This window comes from Anomaloglossus baeobatrachus, chromosome 2 (assembly GCF_048569485.1).
Source record: "Anomaloglossus baeobatrachus isolate aAnoBae1 chromosome 2, aAnoBae1.hap1, whole genome shotgun sequence".
NCBI classification, from domain to species: domain Eukaryota; kingdom Metazoa; phylum Chordata; class Amphibia; order Anura; family Aromobatidae; genus Anomaloglossus; species Anomaloglossus baeobatrachus.
In genome coordinates, this window is record NC_134354.1 from 536,223,584 (window position 1) to 536,250,555 (window position 26,972).

Here is a 26,972-nt window from a genome sequence, read left to right on the forward strand (position 1 = left end):
CCCTGCTGTTTCTTACAGCAGGGGACCTTTGCTTGACCGCAGGGGGGGGTGGCATCGCCACCCCCAATCGACGATCGATGTGATTGGCTGTTCAAATCTGAACCACCAACCACATGGTTCGCACTAATTTCGGCAAAAATAATGCCTGAATTAGTGCGATACTGTGAGATCCGGCTATGAGATGCTGTAGCAGCTGCAGCATATCATAGGTGGACCTCAAACATGTCACCCCCAGCCCCTGCAGCACTGATTTGAGCGATTGCGCGTCATAGCATGATCGCTCCAATCAGTGTGCAGTGGGGCGGTCTGATCTGCAGGTGGCCGCCCTCCCCAGGCCTCTGCTGGTCTGGGAAGCCCTCCCCCAACATGTCTGCAGCGTGGACTGGCTGGTACTTATGGTACCACCCCACCGCTGCTGCCGCTGATGTCACTGCTTCTGCTCCTGCTCCACGTGAGTACTGTGCTCATCTTGCAGCCCGTGCGTGCTCCAGTGACGCCCCCTGCGCGCTCCCGTGACGCCCCCTGCGCGCTTCTGTGATGGCCCCTGCCTGTGCCCCCCCGCGATCTGCCTACCTCCCCCATGATCTCTATTCTGCTTCTGCAGCTCCTTCTCCGGTATCCCACTCCCCCTCGGCTCTCCCCCCCTCCCCATCTGCTCTCCCCCCCGACGTCCTCTTACCTGTCTTCACCGGGTCGTCCGAGGTCTTCACTGGCCCGATCACATCTGCCTCCATCGCTGGGTCCTTCCTGGGTATTCTGCATAGCTGTCCAACGTCCTGTGTGCTGCTCCTGTAAAGCTGTCCATCTTGCTTGCCTTCTGTTCCTCCTGCAGTTCTTCTGGTCAGTGATCCTCCTGCTAATCCTCTGGGTACTGTGAGTATAAAACTTTTTTTTTTTCCCCCTGTATCCCCTGTCCATTTTTACACTTCATCCGTCCGTGCGTCCCGCCGAGCGCTGATCAGGGATGCACATAACGTATCTGCATCCCTGCTCAATTTTTGGCGTGACTTTTTTTCGTATCCCCGACGCTTTTTGTATTTCATCCGACCGTGTGTCCTGCAGCGGCCGATCAGTGCACCGCGTCTGTGCATTTAAAAAGCCAAATGGCGTTCCTTCTCTTCTGAGCCCCGCCATGCGCCCAAACAATTGATTTCCACCACATGAGGTATCTGCGTACTCAGGAAAAATTGCACAATACGTTTTATGGTGCATTTTTTCCTGATACCCTTGTGAAAAAAAAGCTACCTGGTTCAAGTAAAACAGGTTTGTGGTGGAAAAGGAAAAAAAAAAAAAAATGTATTCATGGCTCAACATTATCAACTTCTGTGGAGCCCCTTGGGGCTCGCAAAACATCTAGATAAATTCCTTGAGGGGTCTAGTTTCCAAAATGGGGTCACTTGTGGGGGAGCTCCACTGTTTAGGCACCATAGGGGGTCTCCAAACGTGACATGGCGTCCGCTAATGATTCCAACCAATTTTGCTGTCAAATGGTGCTCCTTCTCTTCTGAGCCCCGCCATGCGCCCAAACAATTACTTTCCACCACATGTGAGGTATCGTCGTACTCAGGAAAAAATGCACTATAAATTTCATGGTGCATTTTTTTCAAGATAGCCTTGTGAAAAAAAAAAAACTACCTAGTTGAAGCAACAGTTTTGTGGTGAATTTTTTTTTTCTTTTCACGGCTCAACATTATAAACTTCTGTGAAGCCCCCAGGTGTTCAAAGTGCTCACCAAACATCTAGAAAAATTATTTGAAAACTCTAGTTTCCAAAATGAGGTCACTTGTGGTGGAGCTCCATTGTTTAGGTACCTCAGGGGGTCTTCAAACCCGACATGGCGTCCGCTAATAAGTCCAGCTAATTTTGCGTTCAGAAATTCAAATGGCGCTCCTTCCCTTCTGAGCTCTGCCGTGCGCCCAAACAATTGATTTTTACCACACATGGGGTATCAGCGTACTCAGGAGAAAATGCACAATAAAAATTGTTTGGTGAACTTTCTCTTTTCTCCCTTGTGAAAATGAAAATTTTATGGCTAAAGTAACATTTTTGTGTTAAAAAGTAAAAATTTTAATTTTTTCCTTCCACATTGCTTTGGTTCCTGTGAAGCACCTAAAGGGTTAATAAACTTCTTGGATGTGGTTTTGAGCAGTGTGAGGGGTGTAGTTTTTAGAATGGGGTCACTTTTGGGTATTTTCTGTCACCTCGGCCTCTCAAAGTCACTTCAAATGTGATGTGCTCCCTAAAAAAAAAAATGTAAATTTTGTTGGAAAAATGAGAAATTGCTGATGAACTTTGACCCCTTCTAACTTCCTAACGAAAAAAAATTTAGTTTCGAAAAGTGCGCTGCTGTAAACCAGACAAGTGGGAAAGTTTATTTAGTACCCATTATGTGTGACATTTCTCAGATTTATGGGCATAAATTTTCAAAGTTTGAAAAATGCGAAATTTTCGCAAAATTTCCTAAATTTTCACAAATAAACGCAAAAAATATCGGCCTAAATTTACCACTGACATGAAGTACAATATGTCACGAAAAAACAATCTCAAAAATCGCCAGGATCCGTTGAAACGTTCCAGAGTTATAACCTATCAAAGTGACACTGGTCAGAATTGCAAAAAATGGCCCGGTCATTAGGGTGTTTTAGTGGCCGGGGGTGAAGGGGTTAAAGTAAGCTTTTCTCTAAAAGGCAGCATTTCAGAGTCAGAAATACTTAGCTGAAATCATACAGCAAGTGTTTGCTACATGCGGTCCATGGATCGGACAGCATTAATCAGCTGTCCTTTAACTTTAACACTAAATTTAAAGTGCTGTTCCTATCGCAAATGGTCATATATATACACACACACACACACACACACACACACACACACACACACACACACACACACACACACACACACACACACACACACACACACACACACACACACACACACACACACACACACACACACACACACACACACACAGTACAGACCAAAAGTTTGGACACACCTTCTCATTCAAAGAGTTTTCTTTATTTTCATGACTCTGAAAATTGTAGATTCACACTGAAGGCATCAAGACTATGAATTAACACATGTGGAATGAAATACTTAACAAAAAAGTGTGATATATTCTAGGTTTTAGAATTCTTATATTCTAGGTTCTTCAAAGTAGCCACCTTTTGCTTTGATTACTGCTTTGCACACTCTTGGCATTCTCTTGATGAGCTTCAAGAGGTAGTCACCGGAAATGGTTTTCACTTCACAGGTGTGCCCTGTCAGGTTTAATAAGTGGGATTTCTTGCCTTATAAATGGGGTTGGGACCATCAGTTGTGTTGTGCAGAAGTCTGGTGGATACACAGCTGATAGTCCTACTGAATAGACTGTTAGAATTTGTATTATGGCAAGAAAAGAGCAGCTAAGTAACGGAAAACGAGTGGCCATCATTACTTTAAGAAATGAAGGTCAGTCAGTCCGAAAATTTGGGAAAACTTTGAAAGTGTCCCCAAGTGCAGTGGCAAATATCAAACGCTACAAAGAAACTGGCTCACATGAGGACTGCCCTAGGAACGGAAGACAAAGAGTCACCTCTGCTACGGAGGATAAGTTTATCAGAGTCACCAGCTTCAGAAATCGCAGGTTAACAGCAGCTCAGATTAGAGACCAGATCAATGCCACACAGAGTTCTAGCAGCAGACACATCTCTAGAACAACTGTTAAGAGGAGACTTTATGCAGCAGGCCTTCATGATAAAATAGCTGCTAGGAAACCACTGCTAAGGACAAGCAACAAGCAGAAGAGACTTGTTTGGGCTAAAGAACACAAGGAATGGACATTAGACCAATGGAAATTTGTGCTTTGGTCTGAGGAGTCCAAATTTGAGATCTTTGGATCCAACCACCATGTCTTTGTGCGACGCAGAAAAGGTGAACGGATGGACTCTACATGGCTGGTTCCCACCTTGAAGTATGGAGAAGGAGGTGGGATGGTGTGGGGGTGCTTTGCTGGTGACACTGTTGGGGATTTATTTAAAATTGAATTATATAATAGACACTGCACTCTCTTGTTGATAAAAAGAAGACAAAAAGTTTTTTTCTTTGCAAAAAAGTGATTTATTTGATGGCGACAAAAGATGGTGGACATTTTGGCCCAACGGCCTTTATCACGTATAGTCGCTCCACAAGAGGGCTGTTTCAGAAGAAAAGAAAATAATGGAGCAGGATGGAAGGAGTACCACCAAGAACAGTTTATGATACAAGATTTTCCAGAGGATGAAGTCTTAGCAGGTTAGATTTTAGACATTGGTGGGGTGGATATTTTCCTTCTGCACGCCACCTTCCCTGACTGATGGCCAGATCCTGGGAAGGTGGAGTGCAGAAGGAAAATATCCACCCCACCAATGTCTAAAACCTCCTCCTCCATATGAGAGAAGTCTGCAGGAGCCTTTATCAGATGGTGTTTATCTACATGTCCTCTTACAACCACCCAAACTTCTATGTGATTCACATGAATATATAAATATAAAAGCTAGAAATCTCTTCCATTGGAATACATGTACACTAATTCCTTCCAGCCAAAGGAAATCTAACCTGCTTCTAGACTTCATCCTCTGGAAAATCTTGTATCATAAACTGTTCTTGGTGGTACTCCTTCCATCCTGCTCCATTATTTTCTTTTCTTCTGAAACAGCCCTCTTGTGGAGCGACTATACGTGATAAAGGCCGTTGGGCCGAAACGTCCACCATCTTTTGTCGCCATCAAATAAATAATCACTTTTTTGCAAAGAAAAAAAACTTTTTGTCTTCTTTTTATCAACAAGAGAGTGCAGTGTCTATTATATAATACGTTCTGGGACTATTGACCCCACACTAGCACCTCTAATGAAACCATACTCTAGCTGAGTGCACACCAATACCCTATAACTATTTAAAATTGAAGGCATACTGAACCAGCATGGCCGCCACAGCATCTTGCAGCGGCATGCTATTTCATCCGGTTTGCGTTTAGTTGGACCATCATTTATTTTTCAACAGGATAATGACCCCAAACACTCCTCCAGGCTGTGTAAGGGCTATTTGACTAAGGAGAGTGCTGGGGTGCTACGCCAGATGACCTGGCCTCCACAGTCACCAGACCTGAACCCAATCGAGATGGTTTGGGGTGAGCTGGACCGCAGAGTGAAGGCAATAGGGCCAACAAGTGCTAAGCATTTCTGGGAACGCCTTCAAGACTGTTGGAAGACCATTTCCGGTGACGACCTCTTGAAGCTCATCAAGAGAATGCCAAGAGTGTGCAAAGCAGTAATCAAAGCAAAAAGGTGGCTACTTTGAAGAACCAAGAATATAAGACATATTTTCAGTTGTTTCACACTTTTTTGTTAAGTATTTCATTCCACATGTGTTAATTCATAGGTTTGATGCCTTCAATGTGAATCTACAATTTTCAGAGTCATGAACATAAAGAAAATTCTTTGAATGAGGAGGTGCGTCCAAACATTTGGTCTGTACTGTAAAAAAAGAGAATTTTGTTTACTTACCGTAAATTCTTTTTCTTATAGTTCTGGAATGGGAGACCCAGACAATGGGTGTATAGCTTCTGCCTCCGGAGGACACACAAAGTACTACACTAAAAAGTGTAGCTCCTCCCTCTGAGCCTATACACCCCCTGGAGAACCAGATCTAGCCAGTTTAGTGCAAAAGCTGAAGGAGAATAGCCACCCACAAGTAAAAACAGAGCAAGAACCAGAACAACAGGAGACTCTGTCCACGACAACAGCCGGTGATAACACGCGGAACAAGAAAATTGCCAACAGGCAACAGGGAGGGTGCTGGGTCTCCCGTTACGGAACTATAAGAAAAAGAATTTACGGTAAGTAAACAAAATTCTCTTTTTCTTTATCGTTCCTATGGGAGACCCACACAATGGGACGTCTCAAAGCAGTCCATGGGTGGGAATAAACAGAAAAACTAAGAAGTAGGCGGAGCCTAACTTCACAAATGGGCGACAGTCGCCTGAAGGATGCGTCTGCCCAAGCTCGCATCTGCCGAAGCATGAGCATGCACTTGGTAGTGCTTTGAAAAGGTATGCAGGCTAGTCCAAGTGGCAGCCTGACAGACTTGCTGAGCCGTAGCCTGGTGCCTGAAAGCCCAAGAGGCACCGACAGCTCTGGTCGAGTGTGCTTTGATCCCCGGCGGGGGAGGCACCTGAGTACTCTGGTAGGCATCCGAAATGGTCGACCTAATCCAACGGGCTAAGGTCGGCTTAGAAGCAGAGAGGCCCTTACGCCGACCTGTGGTTAGCACAAAAAGATAGGTGCACCGCCTAAGAACAGCGGTGCGAGACACATAGATCCGGAGAGCACGCACCAGATCCAGAGTATGCAACGCTTTTTCAAAGCGATGAACAGGAGCCGGACAAAAGGAAGGTAGGGTAATGTCCTGGTTAAGGTGGAAAGGAGAGACCACCTTAGGAAGAAAGTCCGTAGTCGGACGGAGAACCACCTTGTCTTGATGAAAAAACAAAAAAAGGTGACTCCGAAGAGAGCGCAGCCAAATCAGAGACCCTCCTGAGGGAAGTTATGGCCACTAGAAAGACCACTTTCTGTGAAAGACGAAACAAAGAAACCTCCCTAAGAGGCTCAAAGGGGGTTTTCTGAAAAACCGTGAGAACCAAATTGAGGTCCCAGGGATCCAAGGGCCGCCGGTAAGGCGGAATGATGTGAGAAGCGCCTTGCATGAAGGTGCGGACCTGAGCCAGCCGGGCGATACGCAGCTGGAACAGTACTGATAGAGCCGAGACCTGTCCCTTGAGAGAGTTGAGGGACAGTCCCAGCTGCAGACCGAACTGTAGAAAGGACAGAAGGGTCGGCAAGGAAAAAGGCCAAGGAGGATGGCCGGAAGAGCGGCACCAGGACAGGAAAATTTTCCAAGTCCTGTGATAGATCTTGGCAGAGGAAGACTCAAGAGCCACGCCGTCAATCTGAGAGCCGCAGAATTCTGGCGGAAAAACGGACCTTGTGAGAGAAGGTCTGGACGGTCCGGAAGATGCCACGGCACCTCTACGGACAGATGGAGCAGGTCTGGGTACCAAGCTCGTCTGGGCCAGTCCGGAGCAATGAGTATGACTCGACGGCCCTCCATTCTGATCTTGCGCAGAACTCTGGGCAAGAGAGCTAGAGGGGGAAACACGTAGGACAGACGAAACTGGGACCAGTCTTGAACCAGAGCGTCCGCGGCGAATGCCTGAGGATCAAGGGAGCGAGCCATGTAAACCGGAACCTTGTTGTTGTGACGGGATGCCATTAGGTCCACGTCCGGAGTGCCCCACTTGCGGCAGATTGACTGAAACACTGCCGGATGCAGGGACCACTCGCCACTGTCCACGGTTTGACGGCTGAGATAATCTGCCTCCCAGTTTTCCACGCCTGGGATGTGGACTGCGGATATGGTGGACTTGGAGTCCTCCGTCCATTGAAGGATGCGTTGTACCTCCAACATTGCCAGGCGGCTGCGTGTCCCGCCTTGGTGATTGATGTAGGCAACCGCTGTCGCGTTGTCTGACTGGACTCGGATGTGCTTGCCCGCCAATAGGTGGTGAAAAGCTAGGAGAGCCAGAAGCACGGCTCTGGTTTCCAGCACATTGATCGAGACGACTGACTCGGACGGAGTCCAAGTGCCCTGTGCTCGGTGGTGGAGATATACCGCTCCCCAGCTGGATAGACTGGCATCCGTGGTGAGGATCACCCAGGACGGGGTCAGGAAGGAGCGTCCGAGACAGAGAGAGGGGCCGAAGCCACCACTGAAGAGAGCTCCTGGTCTGTGGCGACAGAGCCACTAACCTGTGCAAGGAGGAAGGCCGCTTGTCCCAACAGCGGAGAATGTCCAGCTGCAGTGGACACAGATGGAACTGGGCAAAGGGAACAGCCTCCATTGACGCAACCATCTGACCCAGCACCTGCATCAGGTGCCTGATGGAATAACGGCGGGGCCTCAGCAGAGAGCGCACCGCCAATTGGAGGGACTGCTGTTTGATTAAGGGCAACTTCACAAGTGCCGGCAGAGTCTCGAACTGCATCCCTAGGTACGTGAGCCTCTGGGTCGGAGTCAGAGTGGATTTGGGTAGATTGACAAGCCACCCGAATTGGGCTAGAGTGGCGAGAGTGAGCGAGACACTCCGCTGACATTCTACGCTGGATGAAACCTTGACTAGGTCGTCCAGGTAAGGAATCACTGCCAACCCCTGGAGGTGCAGAACCGCAACCACTGCTGCCATGACCTTGGTGAATACCCGAGGGCCGTGGCTAACCCGAAGGGAAGAGCCACGAATTGGAAATGTTCCTCTCCGATTGCAAAACGTAGCCAACGCTGGTGTGAAACTGCAATTGGCACATGCAGATAGGCATCTCTGATGTCGATGGATGCCAGGAAATCCCCTTGGGTCATTGAGGCAATGACTGACCGCAGAGACTCCATGCGAAAATGCCGCACCTGAACATGCTTGTTGAGAAGCTTGAGATCCAGGATGGGCCGGAAGGAACCGTCCTTTTTTGGGGACTAGAAAGAGATTTGAGTAGAAACCTCTGAACCGTTCCCGGGCGGGAACTGGTACAATTACTCCGTTGGCCTGCAAGGATGCCACGGCCTGAGAGAAGGCGGCGACCTTGGAGCAGGGGGGAGTTGACAGAAAAAAATCTGTTTGGCGGGCTGGAAGAGAATTCTATCCTGTAGCTGTGGGAGATGATATCCCGCACCCACTGATCGGAGACGTGTTGAAACCACACGTCGCCAAAGTGGGAGAGCCTGCCACCGACTAAGGACGTTGCTGGCGCGGACAGATAGTCAAGAGGAGGCTGCCTTAGTAGCAGCAGCTCCTGCGGTCTTCTGTGGACGCGCTTTTGTGCGCCAGCTGGATTTTTGGTCCTTAGCTGAGTTAGTGGACGAGGCGGAGGGCTTAGAGGACGACCAGTTGGAGGAACAAAAGGAACGAAACCTCGACTGATTCCTACCCTGGACAGGTTTCCTGGTTTTGGTTTGTGGCATGGAAGTACTCTTCCCGCCAGTAGCTTCCTTAATAATTTCATCCAGCTGTTCATCAAACAGCCGTGACCCAGCAAAAGGGAGTCCAGCAAGGTACTTCTTTGAAGAAGCATCTGCCTTCCACTTTCGAAGCCACAAGATCCTGCGGATAGCGAGGGAATTAGCCGAAGCCACCGCAGTGCGGTGAGAAGCCTCCAGCATGGCAGACATGGCATAGGATGAAAAAGCTGAAGCTTGGGAAGTTAAGGTAACCATTTCGGGCACAGATTCCCTGGCGAGGGAATGCATCTCCTCTAGAGAAGCAGAGATGGCTTTGAGAGCCCACACTGCTGCAAAAGTCGGGGAGAACGAGGCCCCTGCCGCCTCAAATACAGATTTGGCCAGAAGGTCAACCTGGCGGTCAGTGGAATCCTTAAGAGAGGTGCCATCAGCCACTGATACAACGGTCCGGGCTGAAAGTCTAGACACCGGGGGGTCTACCTTTGGTGAATGAGCCCACTCCTTGACCACCTCAGGTGGAAATGGAAACCGGTCATCAGAACCACGCTTTGGGAAGCGTTTGTCAGGACAGGCCCCAGGCTTGGTCACAGCGGCCTGAAAACTGGAGTGGTTAAAGAACACACTTTTTGTCCTCTTAGGCGAGGTAAACTGGTGCTTTTCTGCCAGAGAGGGTTGTTCCTCTGATACTGGCGGATTGAGATCCAGTACAGAATTAATGGACGCAATGAAATCACTAACATCTGAGTCACTTTCGGACAGATCAATGGGGCACATGGAGTTAGCCTCCGAGCCCCCTGTAAAGGCATCCTCCTCGTCCTGCGAGTCAGCTTCTGAAACAGAGCCGCGGGACGAGGAAGGAGAGTGAGCCCTGCGTCTCCTCTTAGGAGGACGGGGTCTGGGACCAGATGATGAATCCTCTGTGAGCTCCGGTCCTGAGAGAGCCCTAGCAGCAGAGGCACCCTGTGAAGGGGGCTGATGCATGTTCAGCAAAGTCCTGGACAGAAGTCCCATGGAGTCGGCAAAAGATTGGGAGATAGACCTAGATAAGGATTCTACCCAAGCCGGGGGTTCAGCCACAGGAGCCGGAGCAGCCGGAGAGACCACTGGGGGTGCGATTCCAGGCTGAGGCATCGTCAGGTTAGAGCAGGCATCACAATGTGGATAGGTGCTCGGTTCAGACAGTGGGAGCTTACATGCAGTGCATACTGAATACAGCTTTGGAGCCTTGCTCCTCGTGTGAGACATGCTGCTGGAGTGGGGGCTCTGCCAGAATGACCCCCAGAGAGTATATACAGAGGTCCACAACCAGAGGTTGTGGCTTACCAGACCGCTGGAGCGGTGTTGTGTGCCCTCCAGATCCTGAAGCCCGGACCCCCAAGCACCTCAGCAGGGATGCTGCAGACCAGTGCTGATCGCAGGGAAAAACGCTAAGAAAATGGCCGCCGGAGCGAAGAGAGGGGGCGGGGCTTACTCTGGGAGCGGGATCTGGAGGACCATAGAGACTTACAGGGGAGGAGACATGTACTCAGTGAGGAGTGTCTCTCCCCTATGCAGAACGACCGCTGGGCGGAGCCGCGCTGTCCCTCTGCATGAATGACAGGCGAGGGCAGTGAAACCGAAAGTAGGCCTCCGGCGAAGCCGGGGCCTAAATTTGAGCGGTGCGGCCGGCGCGCAGGCACCCTCGGCGCGGTTCTCAGGCGACAGCCAGAGAACCCGCCGGAAATGTCATAAAACTCACTCAGCACACTCTCCCACAACAATAAAGTACAGGGACCCCCAATTATAAACGTCTCAGGTACTTAGCTTGCTGAAACGCAGGGTTCCAAGTCCCTGGGGATGAGTGCTCCGGTCCAGCAGGATCCTGAAGGGCTGCGGATGGAGACCGGTCTCCTGCTAAGCATGGAGAACCGTGTTGGCTCCCACTTCAAGCCAGAGCCCAGGAGGGATGGTGAAGGAGCACGGCATGTAAGGCTCCAGCCTTGGAATCAACCTTAACAGCACCGCCGACACAGTGGGGTGAGAAGGGACATGCCGGGGGTCCAGGCTTGGACCCGCTTTTCTTCAAACTCTTTCCAAAAATCAAAAATCAGATGAGAATGCATGTGTGGATGTATGCCTCCTGAACACAAAGCTCAGAGGGAGGAGCTACACTTTTTAGTGTAGTACTTTATGTGTCCTCCGGAGGCAGAAGCTATACACCCATTGTCTGGGTCTCCCATAGGAACGATAAGGAAATATATATATTATATATATATATATATATATAAGCACACACACACACACGATATAGCCATGAATCCTACCTCATGTGCAGGGCATTGCAGCTTATGTATCCATTGTTACATCCGCTCCTAGTAACAGTTTTGTGGTTGTAACCTTGGATACGCAAGCTGCAGTTCCCTGCACATGAAGTAAGCGACATGGCTATATGAGGAGAACTATAGTGCATTGCTAATATTCTTAAGCGTACTACAAATTGGGAAAGGATCTTGGATATGGGAATAACCCTTTAAGCTCCTCATGTAGAATATAGAAGAATGTGATACAGAAAAAGAAAATGTATGAGGTACTAAATTTTGTGACAAGGTTTAGTAATGCTGTATCTACTCTATAGGGATAATAAAACATACCTTAATTGAGGACCTTCCAGGTTCACTCGAATAGTCATTATAAGCCTCTCCGTATTTGTAATCACTGTACTTTCTATGCGTTTTATCAGCTCTTCTATGCCATAAGAAAAAAGAGCAGACACAGGTATGGCAGTATCACCGGGGTCATGGCTAATAGACACAAAAGAAAACAGGTTTTGATTGTATAATATTTAAATCACACTTCTGTTAACAATAAGGGTGTATTCACTTGTTGTAAATTTGCACCATTTCTTTCTGCACCAAAAGCCAGAAAAGGTAGTAGGAAAACCACACAACTTTTTACATGACTTTTTTGCAGAGTTCTTGTGCTTTTCCCCCCCCCATTCATTTGAATGGGTGAAAAGAGCTGCAAAAATAGTGAAAGAATGGACAAGCAGCATCTTGGCAAAAATGGCAAAGCTAAAAGTACACAAGGAAAAGAAACAGAGTGCATGAGATTTCAGAAAGCTCACGGGGTAAGCTGGTAATGCAAAACGCTGCTTTTTATGTACCAAATATGCAGCAAAACTGCAAAGTGTGAACATACCCTTATTACATATTTGGATTAAGTTTGTTGCAAATTAAACATTTTCCATAAAAGCGTCACAAATGGCTCAGATTTACAAAGTGCAGTATAAAGAACAGTAACGTGAAAGTCAACATTCGTATAATATAACCACAATCAGAAATGCCGCACATGGCAGTAGGGTTTACCAGAAGAGGACAAGGAGATTAGAATATTTCAGATTCCCTTTTGGTAAACCCTACTGCCATGTGTAGCATTTCTGATTGTGGTAATATATATATCTTGCCAGGAAGCAACAGAGCTATAGAGACCAAACCCTACTATAGGACAAATGAGAAGATCTGAGAATCCAAATTATTATGCATCCAGTATCTTAAACCAATATAGTTATGTTCTTGTATGAAAACCTCATCAATACTTATTTGATGCAAGAATATGCTCACAGATCCAAATGTACAATTAGTACAAAAGTAAAATTGGATTAAATCCCCCCTATGTATTAGATGAAAGTTGTCCACACAAGCTGATTTTGGCAGGACAAGTCAACCATCTGACATTTATGGGGGCCTACTAACGCTCTCCCGACATGCAATGTACGTATGGGATTATGTAGGTATGCATCAGTTGTTTTAAAGTTACATTCATGGTCAGATGTTTTTAGTGGCACTTCATATCTAGGGGCAATGCAATATATGTGTGATATTTATGCATGCAATGACTGCATGTGAGTAAACAGATTAGCACCACCGTTTTTTTAGGATTTATTTATGGTCAAATTTTATCAGTATTTCTGTTGTAAATGGAGTTTTTGGCTTGGATTGGACATTAGAGTTCGGGTCCTCCTCTTTGCAGGGACTATTTGAGTACTTAAATTCCCAGAGGATTATTGCACCGATTTGGTGCTCTCCATGGGGTGTAAACATTTCCCAGCATAGCGGGATCTAGGCACTATGGCCAATCTTCAAAGAACTCAGTAGGAGAAGATCTTCACTTTTTTTCAGGCATTCTAAGGTGCAATAATTTGCACATTACTATCGTCTATATTCCAAGTAATCCTCGTTACTGGCCAAAATGGATATTTGCTGTGCCGAGTGTCTAGCTTCTATCTTGCCACAGCCAGTTGATCCACTAGAACACTGACTTATATCTTCTCTCAAAGTGCCCAGTTGTAAAGTAGATGTAGAGGATTTAGGCTTGTTACCCACAATGAGTTTGACGCTTTCTTACAATTCTAGCAAAGTGGATGTGATTTATAGAAATCTCATGCCAACTCTTTTAGTCGGCACAACCTGGCCTGCGGTTAGTGCAACAGGTCAATATCTGCTGCGGGTATGCCGAGTTATGTCCTGATATTCCTCAACTAGGATGCGTAAAATCCAGTTTTATAAAAAATAAAAACAGTTTTTGCTGTGAAAAGCAATAAAAAAAAAAAAAAAAATGTAATCTGCTAATCTGCACACAAGTATGATAAAAAAAAAAATAATTCAAAGCCACATACCAGGAAGTATTAAAACAAAGCAGCTACGTTTAACACATGATATCACAAAAGAGACAAAAACACACACAAAAAAACCCCAAAACAACAACATGTGAAAAAGTGCACACAAGAAGGGAATTTTGTTTACTTACCGTAAATTCCTTTTCTTCTAGCTCCAATTGGGAGACCCAGACAATTGGGTGTATAGCTTCTGCCTCCGGAGGCCACACAAAGTATTACACTTAAAAGTGTAAAGCCCCTCCCCTTCTGCCTATACACCCCCCCGTGCATCACGGGCTCCTCAGTTTTGGTGCAAAAGCAGGAAGGAGGAAACTTATAAATTGGTCTAAAGTAAATTCAATCCGAAGGAAGTTCGGAAAACTGAAAACCATTCAACATGAACAACATGTGTACACAAATAACAACAGCCCGAATGGAACAGGGGCGGGTGCTGGGTCTCCCAATTGGAGCTAGAAGAAAAGGAATTTACGGTAAGTAAACAAAATTCCCTTCTTCTTTGTCGCTCCATTGGGAGACCCAGACAATTGGGACGTCCAAAAGCAGTCCCTGAGTGGGTAAAATAATACCTCGTAATAGAGCCGTAAAACGGCCCCTTCCTACAGGTGGGCAACCGCCGCCTGAAGGACTCGCCTACCTAGGCTGGCATCTGCCGAAGCATAGGTATGCACCTGATAGTGTTTCGTGAAAGTGTGCAGGCTCGACCAGGTAGCCGCCTGACACACCTGCTGAGCCGTAGCCTGGTGCCGCAAAGCCCAGGACGCACCCACGGCTCTGGTAGAATGGGCCTTCAGCCCTGAGGGAACCGGAAGCCCAAAAGAACGGTAAGCTTCGAGAATTGGTTCCTTGATCCACCGAGCCAGGGTTGATTTGGAAGCCTGTGACCCTTTACGCTGGCCAGCGACAAGGACAAAGAGTGCATCCGAGCGGCGCAGGGGCGCCGTACGAGAAATGTAGAGTCTGAGTGCTCTCACCAGATCTAACAAGTGCAAATCCTTTTCACATTGGTAAACTGGACGAGGACAAAAAGAGGGTAAGGAGATATCCTGATTGAGATGAAAGGGGGATACCACCTTAGGGAGAAATTCCGGAACCGGACGCAGAACCACCTTGTCCTGGTGAAACACCAGGAAAGGGGCTTTGCATGACAGCGCTGCTAGCTCAGACACTCTCCGAAGTGATGTGACTGCTACTAGGAAGACCACTTTCTGCGAAAGGCGTGAAAGAGAGATAGCCTTCATTGGCTCGAAAGGTGGTTTCTGAAGAGCCATCAGCACCCTGTTCAGATCCCAGGGTTCTAACGGACGCTTGTAAGGAGGGACTATGTGACAAACCCCCTGCAGGAACGTGCGTACCTGTGGAAGTCTGGCTAGGCGCTTCTGAAAAAACACAGAGCGCTGAGACTTGTCCCTTAAGGGAGCCGAGCGACAAACCCTTTTCCAATCCGGATTGAAGGAAGGAAAGAAAAGTGGGCAAGGCAAATGGCCAGGGAGTAAAACCCTGATCAGAGCACCAGGATAAGAAGATCCTCCACGTCCTGTGGTAGATCTTGGCGGACGTTTGTTTCCTAGCCTGTCTCATAGTGGCAATGACCTCTTGAGATAACCCTGAAGACGCTAGGATCCAGGACTCAATGGCCACACAGTCAGGTTGAGGGCCGCAGAATTCAGATGGAAAAACGGCCCTTGAGACAGCAAGTCTGGTCGGTCTGGTAGTGCCCACGGTTGGCCCACCGTGAGATGCCACAGATCCGGGTACCACAACCTCCTCGGCCAGTCTGGAGCGACGAGGATGGCGCGGCGGCAGTCGGACCTGATCTTGCGTAACACATAAGGGAGTTGAAACTGCGACCAATCCTGAACTAAGGCGTCTGCCGCCAGAGCTCTGTGATCTTGAGACCGTGCCATGAATGCTGGGACCTTGTTGTTGTGCAGGGACGCCATTAGGTCGACGTCCGGCATCCCCCAGCGGCAACAGATCTCTTGAAACCCGTCCGGGTGAAGGGACCATTCCCCTGCGTCCATGCCCTGGCGACTGAGAAAGTCTGCTTCCCAGTTTTCTACGCCCGGGATGTGAACTGCGGATATGGTGTAGGCTGTGGCTTCCACCCATAGCAGAATCCGCCGGACTTCCTGGAAGGCTTGCCGACTGCGTGTTCCGCCTTGGTGGTTGATGTATGCCACCGCAGTGGAGTTGTCCGACTGAATTCGGATCTGCTTGCCTTCCAGCCACGGCTGGAACGCCTTTAGGGCAAGATACACTGCCCTTATCTCCAGAACATTGATCTGAAGGGAGGACTCTGGCTGAGTCCAGGTACCCTGAGCCCTGTGGTGGAGAAAGACCGCTCCCCACCCTGAAAGACTCGCGTCCGTCGTGACCACCGCCCAGGATGGGGGTAGGAAGGATTTCCCCTTCGACAATGAAGTGGGAAGAAGCCACCACCGAAGGGAGGTTTTGGCTGCCTGAGAAAGGGAGACGTTCCTGTCGAGGGACGCCGACTTCCTGTCCCATTTGCGGAGAATGTCCCATTGAAGTGGACGCAGATGAAACTGCGCAAATGGAACTGCCTCCATTGCTGCTACCATCTTCCCTAGGAAGTGCATGAGGCGCCTCAAGGGGTGTGACTGACCTTGAAGGAGAGATTGCACCCCTGTCTGTAGTGAACGCTGTTTGTCCAGCGGAAGCTTCACTATCGCTGAGAGAGTATGAAACTCCATGCCAAGATATGTCAGTGATTGGGCCGGTGTCAGATTTGACTTTGGGAAATTGATGATCCACCCGAATCTCTGGAGAGTCTCCAGAGCAATGTTCAGGCTGTGTTGGCATGCCACTTGAGAGGGTGCCTTGACAAGCAGATCGTCTAAGTAAGGGATCACCGAGTGTCCCTGAGAGTGTAGGACTGCTACTACTGTTGCCATGACCTTGGTGAAGACCCGTGGGGCTGTCGCCAGGCCGAAAGGCAGTGCCACGAACTGAAGGTGTTCGTCCCCTATGGCGAAACGCAGGAAGCGCTGATGCTCTGGTGCAATCGGTACGTGGAGATAAGCATCTTTGATGTCGATTGATGCTAGGAAATCTCCTTGGGACATTGAGGCGATGACGGAGCGGAGCGATTCCATCCGGAACCGCCTGGTTTTTACGTGTTTGTTGAGCAGTTTTAGGTCCAGAACAGGACGGAAAGATCCGTCCTTTTTTGGCACCACAAACAGGTTGGAGTAAAAACCGTGACCCTGTTGCTGAAGAGGAACAGGGATCACCACTCCTTCTGCCTTCAGAGTGCACACCGCCTGAAGAAGAGCATCGGCTCGCTCGGGGGGCGGAGATGTTCTGAAGAATCGAGTCGGAGGACGAGAGCTGAACTCTATCCTGTAACCGTGAGACAGAATGTCTCTCACCCAACGGTCTTGTACCTGTGGCAGCCAGGCGTCGCAAAAGCGGGAGAGCCTGCCACCGACCGAGGATGCGGTGTGAAGAGGCCGAAAGTCATGAGGAGGCCGCTTTGGGAGCGGTTCCTCCGGCGGTCTTTTTAGGACGTGACTTAGACCGCCATGAATCGGAGTCCCTCTGACCCTTCTGTGGCCTGTTGGACGAGGAGAATTGAGACCTGCCCGCGGGCCGAAAGGACCGAAACCTCGATTGTACCTTCCGTGGTTGAGGTCTGTTTGGTTTGGACTGGGGTAAGGATGAGTCCTTTCCCTTGGATTGTTTAATGATTTCATCCAATCGCTCACCAAACAGGCGGTCGCCAGAAAATGGCAAACCGGTTAAGAACTTTTTGGAAGCAGAGTCTGCCTTCCATTCACGTAGCCACATGGCCCTGCGGACTGCCACCGAATTGGCGGAAGCTACCGCCGTACGGCTCGCAGAGTCCAGGACAGCATTAATGGCGTAGGACGCAAACGTCGACGCCTGAGAGGTTAAGGACACCACCTGCGGAGCAGAGGCATGTGTGACTGCATTAATCTGCGAGTGACACGCTGAGATAGCTTGGAGTGCCCATACGGCTGCGAATGCCGGAGCAAAGGACGCGCAGATAGCTTCATAGATGGATTTCAACCAGAGCTCCATCTGTCCGTCAGTGGCATCTTTGAGTGAAGCCCCATCTTCCACGGCAACTATGGATCTAGCCGCCAGTCTGGAGACTGGAGGATCCACCTTGGGACACTGAGCCCAACCCTTGACAACATCAGGGGGAAAGGGATAACGTGTGTCCTTAAGGCGCTTAGAAAAGCGCTTATCTGGACAAGCTCGGTGTTTCTGGACTGCCTCTCTGAAGTCAGAGTGATCCAGAAACGTACTCATTGTACGCTTGGGAAATCTGAAACGGAATTTCTCCTGCTGAGAAGCTGACTCCTCAATTGGAGGAGCTGGGGGAGAAAGATCCAACACCTGATTGATGGACGCTATAAGGTCATTCACTATGGCGTCTCCTTCAGGAGTATCTAGGTTGAGAGCGGCCTCAGGATCAGAATCCTGATCTGCCACCTCCGCTTCATCCTCCAGAGAGTCCTCCTGCTGAGACCCTGAGCAGTGTGATGAAGTCGAGGGAATTTCCCAGCGAGCCCGCTTAGGCGGTCTGGGACTGGGGTCCGTGTCAGAGACCTCACCCTGGGACCTATGAGTCACCCCAGGAGCACTTTGCTGCTCCAACCGAGGGGGTCAATGATTCAACAGTGCCCGGGGCCTGTGTTACCGGCCTGGACTTCAAGGCTTCTAGTATCTTAGCAGACCATTTATCCATACTCTCAGAAAGTTTGTCAGCGAATACTGCAAACTCCGTCCCTGTCACCTGGACAGTGGTAGCAGGTGGTTCCACTTGGGCCACCAGTAGCAGAGGCTCCGGCTGAGTAAGTGCCACAGGGGCAGAGCATTGCACACAATGAGGGTCGGTGGAACCTGCCGGTAGTATAGCCGCACATGAGGTACAGGTTGCAAAGTAAGCCTGTGCTTTGGCACCCTTGCTTTTTGCGGACGACATGCTGTTGTCTCCTCTGAGTACAATCCAGGAGGGTATATAGCCAAAAATCAACAGTGCGACCGTACAGTGTAAATGTATAGCATATAAGCATATATATATATATATATATATATATATACACACTTCGGCACTCAGTGGGGCCAGCACCTAGAAACAGGTGCTGCTTACCGACCGCCCAAAGCGGTTGTGTGATCACCAGATTCCCTGCCTGGGCCTCCCAGAGCCGTGTTGTCTCTCCTCTCCAGCTTCAGAAGTGCTGACAGGAATGGCTGCCGGCGTTCTGTGAGGAGGAGGGGGCCGTGGGCGGGCCCTAGAAAGTGCGGGAATCTGGTGCCCCACGGTGCTCAGTAAGGGGGGAGGAGGATACAAAGTATGCTCCAGCCCTCAGCGCTGACGTCCTGTGCAGCGTCCCGCCCTTCCCCTGACTGGCAGGCCCGGGGGCGGGAATATGCGGTACTAGGCCGCAAAAGCCGGGGACTAAAGTTATAAGCGCGGCCGGCAAATAAGCGCGGCCAGCGCGGTAGTCCCCGGCGCACTAACACACCCAGCAGTGCTGCAGCGTGTATGACACAAGCGCTCCATGCGCGGTCCCCAAGGGGACACAGTACCTCACAGTAGCAGGGCCTTGTCCCCGACGATACCCGGCTCCTGTCCAGCAGATTCCCCAGGGGCTGCGGAGGGAGCACGGTCCCAGTGCCTGGAGACCGATTAGGATCCCACTTCACCCAGAGCCCTTAAGGGATGGGGAAAGAAAACAGCATGTGGCTCCTGCCTATGTACCCGCAATGGGTACCTCAACCTTAACAGCACCGCCGACCAGAGTGGGGTGAGAAGGGAGCATGCTGGGGTCCCTGTTATGGGCCCTGTTTTCTTCCATCCGATATAGTCAGCAGCTGCTGCTGACTAATTTGTGGAGCTATGCGTGCATGTGTGCCTCCTTCGCACAAAAGCATAAAAACTGAGGAGCCCGTGATGCACGGGGGGGTGTATAGGCAGAAGGGGAGGGGCTTTACACTTTTAAGTGTAATACTTTGTGTGGCCTCCGGAGGCAGAAGCTATACACCCAATTGTCTGGGTCTCCCAATGGAGCGACAAAGAAAGACCCATTTAAAAAAGCACAACTAACTTAATTTACATAACATGTGCAGAAATTCTGCAACATCAAAAGCTCATGTGAACAGAGCCTTAACGCCGCTTTACACGTATCAATTTATCGTGCGTTCGCATGTGCGATCGCACCCGCCCCCATCGTTTGTGCGATACGGGCAATTTGTTGCCCGTGTCGCACAAACTCAACCCCCGTCACACGTACTTACCTCCCGAACGACCTCGCTGTGGGCGGCGAACATCCTCTTCCTGAAGGGGGAGGGACGTTCGGCGTCACAGCGACGTCACAAAGTGGCCGGCCAATAGAAGCGGAGGGGCGGAGATGAGCGGGACGTAAACATCCCGCCCACCTACTTCCTTCCTTCATTGCCGGCGGCCGCAGGTAAGCTGCAGTTCATCGTTCCCGGGGTGTCACACGTAGCGATATGTGCTGCCACGGGAACGATGAACAACCGGCGCGCAGAAGGACGTTCGATTTTTTGAAAATGAGCGACGTGTCAACGAGCAACGATAAGGTGAGGTGAGTATTTTTGCTCGTTCACAGTCGCTCATTTGTGTTACACGCTACGATATGTCAAACGAGGCCGGATGTGCGTCACTAATGACGTGACCCCCGACGATATATCGTTAGATATATCGTAGCGTGTAAAGCGGCCTTTACAGTCAGGAAACACCTTTCAGTGTAGGTATCTCTGGTACCTAAATCTCCATCTGCTGTGGCTGTCTGTGAACAGCGGGAAATGCAGTACCATTAATATACACGCGGTCTTTCTGGCGTCTCCCTTTTCTGCTCTTTGATCTCCTGATGTGGACACACCATTCTTAAGGCTGCTTTACACGGTACGACCGATTGTGAAATTGCACAATCGATCGTACCCGCCCCCATCCTTTTTGCGTCATGGGCAAATCGCTGCCCGTGGCGCACAAAGTCGGTAACTCCCATCACACGTACTTACCTCTCGTGCGACCTCGCTGTGGGCGGCGAACGTCCACTTCCTGGAGTGGGAGGGACGATCGGCATCACAGCGACGTCACATGGCCGCCGGCCAATGGAAGCGGAGGGGCGGAGATGAGCGAGACGTAAACATCCCGCCCACCTCCTTCCTTCACATAGCCGGCGGCGGCCGCGTGATGCAGGTGAGCTGCTGTTCATCGTTCCCGGGGTGTCACACGGAGCGGCGTGTGCTACCCCGGAAACGATGAACTAAATTAAACGATATTATGGAACCTAGCGAGCAGTACACGACTCACGATTTGTGAGCGATACTGCGTCGCTAGGAGGTGTCACACAGGCCGGCATCGCAAGCGATGCCGGATGTGAGTCACAAAAACCATGAACCCGACGATCTATCGCACGATAGATCTTCTGGTGTAAAGCAGCCTTTAGACATCACAGTTGGCAGCAGTGCTGTCTACTTTATCTGCAGGAATCTGTGTCTCAGTGCGAGCACATTGCTCAAGCCTGGCTGCCACCTCTTCTCTAGGATTCATTAGCTCCCAGGGTCTCGAGCTGGCCAAGGCGCCATCTTGGGTCTGAAGTTTCATATCTCCCACTCCGTTCTTCTGGCCTTTTCGCATCATTTTGATAGTGGGTAATGATACTTCAGCAGATTATCAAGTGAGTATTGTAGCAAGTTTAAGGCTATGTGCGCACACTGCAGAAATTTTCTGCATGAAATCTGCACCTGCAGACAGAAAAAGGAACCAAAAACACGTGTTTGGTGCAATTTTTGTGCCATGCTTTTTTTTTAATTAAGTCAATGGGAGGAAGGGCTACAAAACGCATGAAAAAAACCCACACAAACAATATACATGCTGCAGATTATTTTCTGCACCAAATTTGCAAGTACAAAATAAGCAATGTGCGCACAGCACTTCATAATTCTCATTGACTTTGCTGGCATTTATATTTGGTTCACAATCTGCAGCAAAACTGCACCAAAATAGGCATTAAAAAACACACAGTGCGCAAACCGTCTAAAAAGGCACAATTTGGGCCTTATACCTAGCCAGATACCAGGCAGGTGGTTCTCTGTCTGCGTCCTCATGCTTTGCTAGGACACACACCAAAAAAATATACCGTATTTCTCGGACTATAAGACGCACCCTGGTCTTAGGAGGAGGAAAATAGGAAAATAAAATTGAAAGCAAAAAATGTGGTCATGACACACTGTTATGGGGCTAATGTCCCCAAATTCTCTACTAAGGTACCCCATCCTGGTAATGATCCTCTTGTCTTGTATATACAGTATATGTCCCTCATCCTGGTATAGCCCCCATCCTGCTATATACAGTCATCCTGGCATATGGCCGCACCCTGCTATATACTGGCATATGGTTGCATCCTGCTATATACCCCATTCTGGCATATGGCCTCATCTTGCTATATACCCCCATCCTGCTCACAATATACCCCCATCCCGCTCACAATATACCCCCATCCCGCTCACAATATACCCCCATCCTGCTATATACGGCCCGCATCCTGCGGCACATAAAAAAAAAAAAAAAAAAAAAAAAAACAAAACACACGTTCATACTCACCTTTCCTCGCTTCACGCAGCATCGCTCCTCCTCAGTCTGTGCCGGCAGCAGCGCCGCTTACCTGTGTTGAGCCGGCCATGATCCCTGCAGCATCGCAATGTCCTCCTGTCTGTGCCGGCAGCGGCTGCGTGTGGACACGTGCGCACAGCGATGACGTAAATCGCTGTGAGCACTGCTAGTCTCCACACAGCTGCCGCCAGCAGACAGGAGGACATCGCGATGCTGCAGGGATCATGGCCGGTGAGTTATACTGATTCACTGCACCCCGCGCTGATGATAATGCACGAGGAGCAGTGAATACAGCCGCACATGATCACTCCAGGCTGTAGTTGCCAGGGGTGATCATGCGGGCAGGCTGTTCAATATGCGCACATTCTCCGCCCACCTATCAGCGCCGGCTTCAGTGCTGAGAGATGATGGGTGGGATGATGGGTGTGCATATTAAATGAGCGGGTCCACATGGTCACGGCACTCTGCTACAGCCTGCGCATGCCGCCGATGACCCGCTCCACCGCAGCAGCCTCATTCCCCGCAGCCCTACATTCAGACTATAAGACGCACCCCCCACTTTCACCGAACATTTGGGGGGAAAAAAGTGCGTCTTATAGTCCGAAAAATACGGTAAGTTTAAAGAGCCATATGTGTATTAAGGCAAGACCCGTCCTTCAAATTGAGCGGTTCAGAAAGAAGCTGGTGTTTCAGAAAGAAAAAAAAAAAAAAAAAAAAAAAAAAAAAAAAATTAAAAAAAAAGAATTTTGTTTACTTACCGTAAATTCTTTCTTATAGTTCCGTATTGGGAGACCCAGACCATGGGTGTATAGCTTCTGCCTCCGGAGGACACACAAAATACTACACTCAAAAGTGTAGCTCCTCCCTCTGAGCTTATACATCCCCTGGAGAACCAGATCTAGCCAGTTTAGTGCAAAAGCTAAAGGAGAATAGCCACCCACAAGTAAAAACAGAGCAAGAACCGGAACAACCGGAGTCTCTGTCTACGACAACAGCCGGTGATAACATGCGGAATAAGAAACTGCCAACAGGCAACAGGGAGGGTGCTGGGTCTCCCATTACGGAACTATAAGAAAAAGAATTTACGGTAAGTAAACAAATTCTCTTTTTCTTTATCGTTCCTATGGGAGACCCAGACATTGGGACGTCTCAAAGCAGTCCATGGGTGGGAATAAACAGAAAAACTGAGAAGTAGGCGGAGCCTAACTTCACAAGTGGGCGACAGCCGCCTGAAGGATGCGTCTGCCCAAGCTCGCATCTGCCGAAGCATGAGCATGCACTTGGTAGTGCTTTGAAAAGGTATGCAGGCTAGTCCAAGTGGCAGCCTGACAGACTTGAGCCGTAGCCTGGTGCCTGAAAGCCCAAGAGGCACCGACAGCTCTGGTCGAATGTGCCTTGATCCCCGGCGGGAGAGGCACCTGAGAACACTGGTAGGCATCTGAAATGGTTGACCTAATCCAACGGGCTAAGGTTGGCTTAGAAGCAGAGAGGCCCTTACGCCGACCTGTAGTTAGCACAAAAAGAGAGGTGCACCGCCTAAGAGCAGCGGTGCGAGACACATAGATCCGGAGAGCACGCACCAGATCCAGAGTATGCAACGCTTTTTCAAAGCGATGAACAGGAGCCGGACAAAAGGAAGGTAGGGTAATGTCCTGGTTAAGGTGGAAAGGAGAGACCACCTTAGGAAGAAAGTCCGGAGTCGGACGGAGAACCACCTTGTCTTGATGAAAAACCAAAAAAGGTGACTCCGAAGAGAGCGCAGCTAAATCAGAGACTCTCCTGAGGGAAGTTATGGCCACTAGAAAGACCACCTTCTGTGAAAGACGAAACAAAGAAACCTCCCTAAGAGGCTCAAAGGGGGGTTTCTGCAAAACCGTGAGAACCAAATTGAGGTCCCAGGGATCCAAGGGCCGCCGGTAAGGCGGGATGATGTGAGACGCACCTTGCATGAAGGTGCGGACCTGAGCCAGCCGGGCGATACGCCGCTGGAACAGAACTGACAAAGCTGAGACTTGTCCCTTGAGAGAGTTTAGGGATAGTCCTAGCTGCAGACCAGACTGTAGAAAAGACAGAAGGGTCGGCAAGGAAAAAGGCCAAGGAGAATGGCCGGAAGAGCGACACCAGGACAGGAAAATCTTCCAAGTCCTGTGATAGATCTTGGCAGAGGAAGACTTACGGGCCCGAGTCATAGTGGAGATGACTTCAGGGGGGATACCAGAAGCCGTCAAGATCCAGGACTCAAGAGCCACGCCGTCAATCAGAGAGACGCAGAATTCTGGCGGAAAAACAGACCTTGTGAGAGAAGGTCTGGACGGTCCGGAAGATGCCACGGCACCTCTACGGACAGATGGCGCAGGTCTGGGTACCAAGCTCGCCTGGGCCAGTCCGGAGCAATGAGGATGACACGACGGCTCTCCATTCTGATCTTGCACAGGACTCTGGGCAAGAGAGCTAGAGGGGGGGGGGGGGGGAACACAGCGGACAGACGAAACTGGGACCAATCTTGAACCAGAGCGTCCGCTGCAAAGGCCTGAGGATCGTGGGAGCGAGCCACGTAAACCGGAACCTTGTTGTTGTGACGGGATGCCATTAGGTCCACTTCCGGAGTGCCCCACTTGCGGCAGATTGACTGAAACACTGCCGGATGCAGGGACCACTCGCCACTGTCCACGGTTTGACGGCTGAGATAATCTGCCTCCCAGTTTTCCACGCCTGTGATGTGGACTGCGGATATGGTGGACTTGGAGTCCTCCGTCCATTGAAGGATGCGTTGTACCTCCAACATTGCCAGGCGGCTGCGTGTCCCGCCTTGGTGATTGATGTAGGCAACCGCTGTCGCGTTGTCTGACTGGACTCGGATGTGCTTGCCCGCCAACAGGTGGCGAAAGGCTAGGAGAGCTAGAAGCACAGCTCTGGTTTCCAGCACATTGATCGAGAGGGCTGACTCGGACGGAGTCCAAGTGCCCTGCGCTCGGTGGTGGAGACATACCGCTCCCCAGCCGGATAGACTGGCATCCGTGGTGAGGATCACCCAGGACGGGGCCAGGAAGGAGCGCCCCTGAGACAGAGAGAGGGGCCGAAGCCACCACTGAAGAGAGGTCCTGGTCTGTGGCGACAGAGCCACTAGCCTGTGCAAGGAGGAAGGCTGCTTGTCCCAACAGCGGAGAATGTCCAGCTGCAGAGGACGCAGATGGAACTGGGCAAAGGGAACAGCCTCCATTGACGCCACCATCTGACCCAGCACCTGCATCAGGTGCCTGATGGAATAACGGCGGGGCCTCAGCAGAGAGCGCACCGCCAGTTGGAGGGACTGCTGTTTGTCTAAGGGCAGCTTCACAAGTGCCGGCAGAGTCTCGAACTGCATCCCTAGGTACGTGAGCCTCTGGGTCGGAGTCAGAGTGGATTTGGGCAGATTGACAAGCCACCCGAATTGGGCTAGAGTGGCTAGAGTGAGCGAGACACTCCGCTGACAGTCTGCGCTGGATGAAGCCTTGACTAGGTCGTCCAGGTAAGGAATCACTGCCAACCCCTGGAGGTGCAGAACCGCAACCACTGCTGCCATGACCTTGGTGAATACCCGGGGGGCCGTGGCTAACCCGAAGGGGAGAGCCACGAATTGGAAATGTTCCTCTCAGATTGCAAAACGTAGCAAACGCTGGTGTGAAACTGCAATTGGCACATGCAGATAGGCATCTCTGATGCCTATGGATGCCAGGAAATCCCCTTGGGTCATTGAGGCAATGACTGTCCGCAGAGACTCCATGCGAAAATGCCGCACCTGAACATGCTTGTTGAGAAGCTTGAGATCCAGGATGGGCCGGAAGGAACTGTCCTTTTTGGGGACTAGAAAGAGATTTGAGTAGAAACCTCTGAACCGTTCCCGGGCGGGAACCGGTACAATTACTCCGTTGGCCTGCAAGGATGCCACGGCCTGAGAGAAGGCGGCGACCTTGGAGCAGGGGGGAGTTGACAGAAAAAATCTGTTTGGCGGGCTGGAAGAGAATTATATCCTGTAGCCGTGGGAGATGATATCCCGCACCCACTGATCGGAGACGTGTTGAAACCACACGTCGCCAAAGTGGGAGAGCCTGCCACCGACTAAGGACGTTGCAGGCGCGGACAGATAGTCAAGAGGATGCTGCCTTAGTGGCAGAAGCTCCTGCGGTCTTCTGTGGACGCGCTTCTGTGCGCCAGCTGGATTTTTGGTCCTTGGCTGAGTTAGTGGACGAGGCCGAGGGCTTAGAGGACGACCAGTTGGAGGAACAAAAGGAACGAAACCTCGACTGATTCCTACCCTGGACAGGTTTCCTGGTTTTGGTTTGTGGCATGGAAGTACTCTTCCCGCCAGTAGCTTCCTTAATTTCATCCAGCTGTTCACCGAACAGCCGTGACCCAGCAAAAGGGAGTCCAGCAAGGTACTTCTTTGAAGAAGCATCTGCCTTCCACTCTCGAAGCCACAAGATCCTGCGGATAGCGAGGGAATTAGCCGAAGCCACCGCAGTGCGGTGAGAAGCCTCCAGCATGGCAGACATGGCATAGGATGAAAAAGCTGAAGCTTGGGAAGTTAAGGTAACCATTTCGGGCACAGATTCCCTGGCGAGGGAATGCATCTCCTCTAGAGAAGCAGAGATGGCTTTGAGAGCCCACACTGCTGCTAAAGTC

General features: G+C 50.1%; 1 protein-coding gene across 1 annotated transcript in view; it reads right to left on the reverse strand.

The window, feature by feature from the left end:
* The window catches only part of GTPBP6 (GTP binding protein 6 (putative)), an 82,486-nt gene that overhangs the window by 13,040 nt on the left and 42,474 nt on the right, over positions 1 to 26,972 (reverse strand). Inside the window, exon 9 of the mRNA XM_075336632.1 lies at positions 11,652 to 11,801. Coding sequence (XP_075192747.1) covers positions 11,652 to 11,801 — 150 coding nt within the window. The remainder of the gene's footprint in view (positions 1 to 11,651; positions 11,802 to 26,972) is intronic.